This window comes from Rattus norvegicus, chromosome 4 (assembly GCF_021556685.1).
Source record: "Rattus norvegicus strain SHRSP/BbbUtx chromosome 4, alternate assembly SHRSP_T2T, whole genome shotgun sequence".
Taxonomy (NCBI): Eukaryota; Metazoa; Chordata; class Mammalia; order Rodentia; family Muridae; genus Rattus; species Rattus norvegicus.
In genome coordinates, this window is record NC_141537.1 from 26,785,461 (window position 1) to 26,797,082 (window position 11,622).

An 11,622-nucleotide genomic window follows, 5' to 3' on the forward strand; every position below is an offset into this window, starting at 1 on the left:
ACACACACACACACAGAGACACACACAGACACACAAACACATGCACACAGACACATACATGCACATATACACCGATACACACACATACACAGACACACACAGACATATACACACACACATGCACACATACATGCACACATACACAGACACACAGAGTATGTTGCTCTGATAGAACTGAAATCAAAGTCTTATTACTCTTAGTTCCCCACTTTTACCATACCAATGTGGAGATCACCAGCATAAGAGAGGCCCAAGCAGCTGCCTGCCTGACCACCTTCCAGCAGTTTCTGACAGGGAGCTGTCCTGAATAATTTTCAAAAACAGAAGAAGCATTAGGAGTTAAGGATTAAAAGTGAGCGGGGCTGCTCTTGGTTTTTAAAATCAATTAAGAATGTTTACCTGGACCTCAGAGTGTATAGGAAAAAGTGTTCACAAGTGTTCGATTGAATTCTGCATCTTATAAAAATGAGAATTAGTTTGAAAGCGAGGGGAGCCTTTCCCTGTCCAGGACCCAATCTAATCACCGCAGTGTGAGGCTGACCCAGTCACACAGAGGAGGACTTGGGTGAGAATGTAGTGGCACAGTCAGCTCAGTGGTTTTCCTTTCTAACTCTCACACACAAGCTGGGAGCAGACAAGTCCCTCCTAGTGTGCTCTCAGCACAGTCACAAATACTACAGTTGCAATAGAAGCGCCAGACCACGGAAACGTAAGACCGCGGCTTTCCCGGAAATGCTGATTTAGGGATGAAGTAGACCATTTTTGTATGTTCTCATCAGACTTTGTTCGGCTGGCACTCTGCACTCCTTCCTGCTTGCATGTTTACTAATTTATTATTACAACCTGTATTTTCCTTTGTTCTTCACAACTAACACACTGGCCTCTGAATGCATGAGTTTCGTGTAAACTAGAGTTCGACTTTGCATCCAATGAACATAACCATGGTTGGACTTTCAAGGTTCTGTTTGACGTTATTGTGCCCAGAGAAGCATTTTAAGTAGTAAAATAAAATCGACTTATGAATTAATTTAGTTATGAGCTCTTAGAATATCCCCCTTCCATGTTAACTGTTTACTGTAAATGAAACTTCATTTCATTACTGGCTTTGTAGTTTAAAAGAATGAGTCTGTGTAGCTGACAGTTAAATTAGCTACCAATTCCACGGGTGTGCTAAAAACCACAGCATTCTGGCTTCAGAATGGCAGTTGTACCCCCAGGTAGTTAAAGCTTTGCTGTGTACAGATGCTTCGCTTTAGAGATGTGGAATGATACCAGGCGTGACATGACATTTATTTCTTATATTCTCAACACCTCAGGACCCTGTCACCTGCCAAGTCTCCTTCTTCATCAACTGGGTCTATTGCCTCCAGCAGAAAATACCCATACCCGATGCCCCCGCTTCCGGATGAGGAGAAGACGGTGAACCGACAGAGTGCCAGGGTATACAGCAACTCCGCGCGCTTTATACTTGGGTGTTGTTGGCATCTTGAGCTTACATTTTGTCCATTCCTCCGTTTTTTATTTGTTTGGTTTTTTTGAGGGTTTTTTTCGGTTTGTTGTTGTGTGTGTGTGTGTGTGTGTGTGTGTGTGTGTGTGTGTGTGTGTGTGTGTGTTTGAGACCAGGTTTTTCTGTGTAGCCCTGGCTATCTTGGAACTGTCTCTGTATGTAGACCAGGCGGCCTCAAACTCAAGAGATCCTCTTGCCTCTGCCTCCTGAGTGCTGGGATTAAGGCGTATGCCACCACACCCAGCCTATTACCTCATAATGTCTTTATTTTTCATTTTTGCTTTACTCAACTCTAGGTTTGAAAAAAAAAGGGAGATGTATTTGCTTTATGAGTTTTTTTTTTCTTTTTTAATTCCTTTTAATACCCCTGCCTTAGAATTCTAAAGACAAAGTGAATTAGTTCCCTCGCCAAAGCCAGTTTGATTGCTCAGGCCTTTCACTAGGCTATTACAATTCAATAGGCGTTCAGAGATAGGAACCTATGGCAGAACACTGGATCACTGGTTTGGTACCTGTTGGAACTCTGTCAATCAAATGACCCATGGTGGACAATGCCTTGTGTGAGAGATGCTCCGAGAAAGCAAGGCAGGAGGCTACTTTCAGATTCGGGATACAGTGCAGATTGGGCTCTATAGCTGTGCTCTGAATCCACCACGAATAAATGTGTCTTATACATTTAATGTAAATGTTTGTCACTGGGGGCATGGCATCACAGCCCAGAACAATCCAGGATCAAAGCGCACCTGAGGTAAAAGGCCCTCCTTCTTTTTACCCTGGAGTTTCTCACATAGTTCCCCAAGGCATTCTTTACCGTGGGTCATTCTCTTGCCCATGTTCCAACAGTTCCAGGGGTAGAATTTAGATGTAAGGGAAAGGTATTTGAAAAACCTGTAATACTGAAAGAATACTGCAAAGGGTATGGTGAAATTTAACAGCATTAACTTATTTTGTGGTAAGGATTTAGTCCCAGGGCCCTGTTGTTACCTTGCTTTTAAAAACATGATCTAGCTGAGACATACTCTCCTCCTCCAGAAAAGCCAAATTTTAACATGGTTTATCTTAACTATTTTTGATTGTGTGTGTCCGTGAGGGTGTGTGCATGCGGGCGTGGGTCCCTGGGCCAGAAGAGGACTTCATTAAAACCCCTTGAGCTGGAGTCACAGACAGTTGTGAGCTGCCTCACGTGGGTTCTGGATCCAAACTCCAGTCCTCTGTAGGGGCAGCCAGAAAGCCAAATTTAAAACAGACATGGAGAGAATCATCCACACGATAAAAATGGAACTTAGCAGAGACCTTATATAAATCTGTGGTCTCTTGTACGTCTTTGTCAGTGTGCCTCAGTCTCACAGCATTCCCTCCATGCATTGGTTTTGTGACATTTGGGATAGAGTTCACAGGATCACACCAGCCTCTAGAGCTCCCGATGAAATCAAGAACCGAATAGCACAACCCCTGACATTCAGTGCCTCCCTTCCGATGGCCAGTTACGTTCTGACATTGCTCCTATGGGGAAAAATATGAAAAGGGGGGGAGGAAGCATTTGTAGCCTCCATAGATTTATTCAGCACAGGGTTCTGAGTTTCTAAACTTGTTCATGTATGAAGGTGTTTTAGAGCTGTGTAGACCCTGAATCAAAATCACGGGGTTTAAGGTAATGTGGGCTTTTTGTATTTTTCCTTGACCAACCCAGGGTCAGTCACACACACAGACACACACACACACACACACACACACACACACACACACACACACACACACACGGGGCGGGGGACAGAGACAGAGAGACAGAGAAACAGAGAATGAGAATAACTAAAAAGCTGGACAGATAACTCTTAACCAAAAGTCTATACAAATAAGAAGTGGTGTTTGGAGAGGGGGGATGGAGAAGCCTTGGTGTGCATGGGAATTGTCTGAAGAGCTTCAAAATAGTTTAACCCTCCCAGTGAGATTTTGATTTAGTCGGCGAGATGTGCTACCAGAGCAAATAAATTAAAAAAAAAAAAACTTTCGCAGATTAGGACTGAGGAAATGTTTCAGCGGGTAACCTGCTTGCTGCACAAAATCTTTAAATATTTTTAAGCTGCCTTTTTTTTTATTGTACCCAGTATATTGCCAACTAGAATACTGGTTCTCAATCACATTTGACCTTAGGTCAAATCCCCAGTCCCCATGTAAAAGGCCAGGTAGTGTGGTACATGCCTGTAATCCTGGTAGTGAGGAGTCAGAGGCAGGAGGATTCCTGGAGCTTGCTGGCCAGCTAGTCCTGCCAAATCCACGAGACCCATGTTCAGAAACTCCATCTTAAAAACATGACGTAGAATCTTGGGAAAAGGTGCTTGACATTGACCTCCCATCTTACAAGCACAGACATGCAAAGGCATGTGCACAGACATGAACATGTACACGTATAACACACACACACACACACACACACACACACACACACAATTTCCCCCACGTAACCACACAGCTGTGATTGAGAACCAATATTCTGGTTGGCAATATACTGAGTACAATAAGAAAAAGCTTAAAAATAATATTTAAAAATTCTGTACTTCAGTATGTAATGTTTACTCTAATTTTTAAGTACCGTGAGATGAGGCTGTGAGAGGTTTGTTTTCGTGCTTTGTTTTTTGGGTTTTTCTTTGTTTGCTGGCTGGTTGGTCACTAGAACAGTTGATATGGGAGCTGGGAGGTGGTTCATTGAGCAAGGAATTTGCTGCGGGCTCACGCAGGCCTGAATTTGAATCCCCAAACTCCACATAAAAAGCTGAGCATAGTTGCGTGTACCTTGGAGCCAGCAGTGAGGGCCAGAGAGGTAGATTCTAGTAGTTCACCTGATACCCTGTCTCAAGGCAGTAAGGTAGGGGACACTAAAATAAAATACCCAAAGCTTTCATCTAGCCTGCTCATGCATGGGCGTATGCACACATGCCTGTGTGCACGCACCCAGCACACACACACAAGGAAGGGAATATTCCTGTCAGGTTCAGGAGAGAGTTCCAAGTTTGTGTATTTCTTTTATCCACTTATTAAATAAGGACACGCACCGTAATTACTTATATACCCTTGGAATCCTTCATAGCTTAAAGAGGCTACTTTCTGCTATTACGGTACATGACTCTGCTCTCCTCTGTTTGCAGCTGTGGGAGACATCCATTTAAGAACAACTGTTTACATGTGACACATCGAAACTGTTTACTTCTACTTTTATAGAAACCCAGCCACCCACAATCACTGCAAATCTGCATCTGCTTTTCGGACGATTTCAAGACCCTCTTGCGATGCCAGAGGAGAGGAAGCCACGGGTCATACCTGGATAGCATACTTTCTTTTTCTTTTTCTTTTCTTTTTCTTTTTTTTTTTTTTTTTTTTTTTTTTTTGTCATTGGCTTAAGGTTTAACCAAATGGTAAAGAGAATTACTGGAACGTCACGCTGCAACATGGAACCATTTATGGCCTGGCATTGATATGTTAATTGATAATCTGCATGGCAGAAATATGTAGACCATCAATAAAACTAACCCACACGACCCAACGTTAGCAGGTTTTCCCGAGGGGACAGAAGTGGATTCAGAACTGAGCATTCTGAATCACATCCTCATTGCAAGCAGTAACGCCCGTATGCATGAAGCTTCTGTTTATCGTTTTCCATATGCAAGGAAACAACCTCTCCTAATAGAAACTAGCATGCAGGGGCTGAGGCATATAGGACTCTTCTGCAGGACCGCAGGACTGTAAAGCTTCCAGAAGCCAATATCCCATATGCTACCTTTAAACATGTATTTTTATTTTTTTTTACTTTTCATATTTATATTAGCATACAGGGACGACTGTACATATGTAAACATTTTTAAAACTTAAGAAGTAACTGTTAACCGTAAGTGTATTTTTTGCCAAATGCCTACAAACAGTCAGTCACGATCCTATCGCTGTCCTCCATCCAGTGTCTTCGAAGTATAAGTGGATGATATTGTAAATAGAGTGGTCAGTGCTGTAAGAGTATCTCTCCCCAACCGGTGTTTGTCTAAAACGTGCAATTTCCCTTTTCAAAGTGTGTACAGTCTGGAAGAGGTTTTCTTGAGCAAGACATCCAAATGCTCAAACTTCTAGCCTCTGCATCTTGCCGAAGGAAGAGTCCAGATGTGAGGTAACCATGCCGCTCCAGGACACCCTGGAGCCGACAGGCTCTCTGGGATTCTGCCAGCCCATCCACTCCATATCTAAGACACATGGTGCCTGTCACAGTAGCTGTTCTCAACCAGTACCAGGGCATATCAACTAATCTTACCTGGAGGTCATGGAGTCCCCTTCTCTCCAGAAAGTGTCTTCTGTGATTGGCAAGATGTACCAAAGACATGGAGCACAGAGTAGAGCGTTCCCTCTTGACCAAGGCCTGAGGCTTGTCTGGTCTGAAGTTTGGGTTCCTTGACAGAATCCTTTTAGCCATTCTTATATGTGAAAGGAATGACTTGCTTCCACAATTTTAACATGTTTCATCACTAGGGTGTAAATCCCAGCAGGTTGTTCTGTCTGGCTTTGAACAAGATGGTGTACGGAAGCCTGAACAAGGCATAAAAAAATTAAGTAAAGCTACACAGAGGCAGTGACTGCAAAGGTAACCATAAGCCCGCAGAGGAAAGAGCCTGTGTTTTGGGCCCTATAACCTTTGATTCACTAGAAAAAAAAATGAGTATTTTATGTGAAATCTTGTCATTTACAACGAAACATTAATACCTGTTTCAATGCAATGTTCAGTGTTCAATGCAAAAAGAAAGTCCCTCTAATGAGATCTGAGGTTGGGAGGCCCAGTCACGTGACCTCCTACGGAACACTCTTCTGATTTCCCTCTTCTTCTTGCTGTTTTATGTGAGGAATGAAATCATCAGACAAGAACTCAGAAATGGACTCTACATTTGATTTCTTCCAGATGCGTCCAGGGACACAATTTGTTCCAACTCTGTGTAGAATTGTCCTAGATACCCAAACTGAAGGGACAGGCTAGAAGGCAGTGGTATATTCAGCTCATGTCTTTTGCAATGGTCCACTCTTCTAAAACACTCTGAAGGTGTTAGGAAACCAATTTAATCAGGCAAAATTAAACAGTGAAAAACCATTTTCCATGACAGGCAAAGATATAGGTTGCCGATGGCTCAATAAAGCAGTCTCAGATAAAGGCATGGATGAGTGTTGAACAATGTCTCCACATAGCTTAAGGTAAGGACGGAAGGACAGACAGATGACGGATGAAAAAGATGTAGCAAAATGAAGTGACTTTTGGACAAGAACACTTCAAATGTGCACTGAATGTTTCTTGGTATCGAGTGTATAAAAGGCTAATGTAATATAAGGTTTATTTTGGCTACAGAAGAAAAAAGTTTATATAGCTTCGAATGAAAGGTGCCTCATGTAAATACGCCGTGTAGTTAATAGTTCGTTAGATAAGCTCTAACCTGAAAGAATTCACAAATGGTTAGCCAGTGAGCTGGTTATCTGTCTACCTACTGGTCTTTCCTTACCTTCTCAGTTGCTTTCACCTGGAGTTATGATTGAAAATCAATATCATTATCATGTGCCTTTGGGGAGAAATGGTTGCTCCGGCTTGTAATCATCTTCAGATGAAACAGGAGGAAAAGGCTTTGCTTAACTCGCAGAGTGATTTTAGAAATGTAACGGCTTTAGTGTTCTAATCTGGGTCTCTGTCTTCCATGTCTGAGCATTCTTAGAGTTGTTTGTGGAATTCACAGACTTTAGTCTTGATGGGTAGCCTCGAGAAGTATGCGTCATTCCATTTAACTACACGTGACTGCATTCACTGAGGTAGACAGAGTAGACCTGTGGAATCAAACCCAAGCACAGTGACTATTTCATCCTCAAATGTGTATTTTGAAGAGGAACTTTGAGGCTCCACGGTGGTTTGAATCGTGCGACTAATATTCGTACTTCCCAGTGTGGTGTGGGGTCATCACTACACAGAGAAGAAAGCGATGTGTTCATTGGATGTCGTTTCTCTTTCTCATGATCTCGGCATCAAATAGGACTGCAGATAGCCCGGATGCCGGAGATGTCCCATTAAGCAGATCATTTCTGTTCCAATGAAAAGGAACATCCAAGTCTTTGCACTGTGTTAGCAGGGGAGGCCTGCAGTAGCAGAATCCTTAAAGAATGAACTGGCCAGATTCACTCTTCCCGGGCACTTTCCTTAGATGCAAGTCTTCCCCCGGAATAAGCGAGATAGAAGATGACTCATGCACAGTCTGCAGAGGGAAATCCGTGCTGCTGAGATGGGGCGGCATGAAATTTCTTAGTGTTCTGCAGTGCCTGGCTTTGAAGAACAAAAGCCAATCACCCCAGGCCCCTACTTAGATGCTAACTGACAAGTAACTTCTTCACAGTTACCCAGCAAACATTACTGGGGATAGGAAACCAGGGCTTAGGATGTTGTCTTAGCAGGTAAGAGGGGTGCTCTTTTCACATCTCCTCCTGGCTCCACAAGGCTTTTAGAATAACGTTTGCACAGGTCAGTCCAATGTAGTCTTCATGCATGAGAGATTGGTGGCATGTCTAAAAGAAGCCAGTGTGAAGATAAAATTAAATATTCTCTGTCCTCCGCGGGCATGGATGGGGAGTGGAAGATGGCTGTGTTTTCCAGCACAGATCCACATGCTTTCCCTCTGTTAAACACCTTGCGTATCTGCCTGACTTCATTCTGCCTTTTGCCCTAGACTTCAGACTTTCTGTAGTGACTCTACCTGTTGCCCTTTTCAGACTTTGTCTTCTTCTTCTTCTTTTTTTTTTCTTTTTGTACCCTTAAGCCAGGCAAAGTGTGATACCTCTACTTGCTTCTTGCAAATTTCAGTTTGTCCACTTCACTCTGTGAGTTTTCTGTTGCCCTATAGTCCCATCTTAACCTTAGGTCTAGACAGTGCTTTAGAGAAGCCCTGCTCTGAAGATGAGATTACTTTTTAATCTTACTTAGATGCAAAGGAAGGGAAGGCTGTTTGGCAGGTTGCAGCGCATAAAGAGAAGGGGACAGAGTCTGGAACTGATGGGAGGAAGGAGAAGCCAGGCCTAGCTGCACAGCCACGCAGGGCACCGCTGGCTGCTGCTATTGGCTGCCATGTTTGAAGCATTCATCTGAGCAGTGGCAAGTTTGCTTGAGCACTGAGACACTTGGACTCCCATTAGCAGCACATTCTCTACGTCTTATGCTCCTCCTTGTCTGTTTTGTTTTCTTCTATAGCTGTCACCTGCTTCCCTTCCCTCCCCACCCCCTGCCTCAAAGGCAGTCAAATCTAATTTTTCATTCTTATTCTACTAGCTCTGTGTGAAAAGCTGACATTTCTGTAGAAGAGGGCCTAATTGGGGGGCTCAAGTACTGAGTTTCTTCCTGTGGGATAGTTAAGACTACGCTGACTTCAGAGGCAGGGTCCTTTCTCTGGGTGTGGGAGCACAGGGGACTGGGGTTCTAGACTCGCCTTATTGTATTGCAGAGAACTCAGTTGACGTTTGTGAGAAGAGCTGAGGCAGGAGTCCATCTGGCTGTGTGTGAGCAGCGTGCGGTAAAAGTGCCTTGGCCGCTCCCTGTTGGCACTTGGCTTACAGCATATGCTCTTCAGGACAGACACTTTCAGCTCAAAGAGTTTCCCTAGCACAGCTGCAGGTACAGAACAAAATTGTCCCAGACTTGGAGAGCAGAAGGTAGTATTTCCATGCCTATTTTACTCATGGTTTTCTGGTCCTCAACATGGAGCACCTAAAGTCCGGCAGCTGAAAATCAAAACTTTTATCGGACCATTATTGGTTCTGTCCTTCAAATCCATGGCTATTATATTGGATGGCTGCATCGAGAACCTTCCTACTCCCAAAGTTCCCTGTTCGGGATCTGTGCAGCACTTTTCCTCTTGATCAGAAGCATCCCCTATCATACAGAACAGGACCTTCTCGGGCTAAAATGAGAATTGGGAGAACCACAGGAACACAGAGCGGGGGAGGTTGTCTTTCATTTCCTTTCAATATGCTGGTCTGATTGTGCACCTTGGAAAGTCACTAAGAGATGGCTCTCAGGGTATAAATCTCAGGAAGTTAATAAGCAGCACAGAGTTTTGAGAGATCCTGGGTCATTTCATCCCAGCCTAGGAGCACAGTGGCCATCCCACACAAAGCGTGCAGAGGACTCAGGAAGGTCACCAGCTATGCTGCAGGGAACTACTGCTGCCAAGAGCACACATGGGCTTTGCAGTTTTTTGTAGTCTTGCTTTGGAAGTATTTTACTGTCTGGTGTCCCTTGCATTGTTCACAGACCTGTGTCATACTGGGAGGGGCTTCAGAAGCAGTAGGTAGCCTGTGGGATCAAATTCAAGCAAAATGCATTTTATTGTTTCATTTTACGAAAAGGCATACAGTGAGACAAAGGAGTCTTTGGCCACCAGTTTCTATGTTCATGAGCTAGTCTCCCCGACATGTATGAAGATGCATGTGTATGCACATCCTGCATTCAACTTACAACATTTTGGGTCATGGTTTGTTTTGATCGTTGAGTTTTAAAATAATGAAAATATCCCAAGTCTTTAAATATAGCGGTGCTAAGTTTTATCAGCTAACACAATCCAGAAAGTGCTGAAATGAATTCAGACACTTAGAAGTAACACAAGGGTTCCTGTTAAATTATACACGTGTATCACTGCCTGATTTGAAACCCCACTTTTCCTTTTTAATCCAGCACAATATCAAACTGTGATTCTATAGCTCGTCTTTTTAACGTCTACAAATAACCCAAAATCTTTTTTGTTTTATGGAAAACTTTTCTTTTTAACACTAACTGCAAAGTGCTTAGCAAAAGGTTCCTTCTGGATAACAGCATTATTAATTATTATTATTTATTATTATTATTAATTATTCCTCCTTCAAATTGTTGGAAGACTTGCCCCTCCAAACAGGCATTTCCCAAAGACAGTTTTCAGAAACTTCACATTTCACCTAACGAAAGCTGTTCATACGTTAGTCTGCATTAGGTCTCTGCCAATGTTTCCCAGGTTCACGGCCCCCGAGGGGTGATGGCCATCTGTAGATGATAGAAACCACCCCATGCGGACCTGTGAATAGCATCAGTGTGGTTCACTTTGGGTAACTGGGTACTCACGTGTATATACTTAGATCTGCATCATTCAAACCTCCTCTCTGCTACTCTGCACGCACTTCCAGCTCTTACGCTATTTTAAAGTTCACTGGGTTTTGGTGATCACCAACAGAAGTGTAAACGACGATTGCTTTCATGAGCAGGCGTGATTTGTTTTATGGCTGTTTAAGTTACAAACTTGTTCTCATATTGTAGGTGAATCAAAAGCCTTTCTGTTTTTAAAAGGTCACTGTAACTCAAGATTAAAATTTCTCACACAACTTTATTAGTGTTCACTTCTGAAGCTAATAAGACAACGGAGTTTTCTATGTTACTCTCACTGTAACATCGACTAAGTGACTTTCAATAAAAGATTTCTGTTATTTTGATGCATGGCTCTCTTTCGTCTTTTTTCTTAAGTGGACATTGTCTCCGAGAAGCTGCCAGATGGTTCTGTTCTGCTAGTTGCTGAAGAGACAAGAGAAAAACTAGTGTTCCATTGGTAGGACAGTTTCTCCAATGAGGAAGCAAAGGACTTGTCTCCGGAATTCCCTCCTGCCCTAATAAAGTTTAACTCTTTTTTTTTTTACCCCCAATAGCTCAGGGCTGCACCTTTGCCGCCTCCTAAAGCCTGAGTCTTCCGTGGGTTTGTTTTGGGTTCGAGGGTTTACTGTCTGAAACTGGTCACCCCTGGTCTTTTTATCTTGCCCAAGCAGCCATTTGAGGTATCAGTCATTATGGTGGCATTTGTAGTTCCTTGTCCTTTGGTCTGCATAGGTGAAGACTCACGGGATCACTGAGAAAAGCCCATACATTTATTATATTAAAAATTGGTGATTTGTATATAGCTCCACCCCTTGTTTCTAAAGTACTTTAATCATATAATTTGTTGTATCAACCCTGAAACAGTAATGCACCGGATGAGCAAAGCAATCTGGAAAAAAAAAAAACACCAAAAGGCTTAACTGACATGTCACCTCAGGACTGACATTACCAT

At 43.0% G+C, this 11,622-nt stretch overlaps 1 protein-coding gene across 16 annotated transcripts in view; it reads left to right on the forward strand.

Annotated features, from left to right (window-relative positions):
- The window catches only part of Adam22 (ADAM metallopeptidase domain 22), a 250,410-nt gene extending 239,396 nt beyond the window's left edge, over positions 1–11,014 (forward strand). For 13 of the 16 annotated variants that reach the window (XM_087659105.1, XM_087659107.1, XM_087659106.1 and 10 more), the window contains 2 exon segments: positions 1,317–1,440; positions 4,651–11,014. In XM_087659105.1, the coding sequence (XP_087515231.1) occupies positions 1,317–1,440; positions 4,651–4,671 (145 nt within the window). In that variant the 3' untranslated portion in view covers positions 4,672–11,014. 16 annotated transcript variants of the gene reach the window in all.
- Positions 11,015–11,622: the final 608 nt, after the last annotated feature.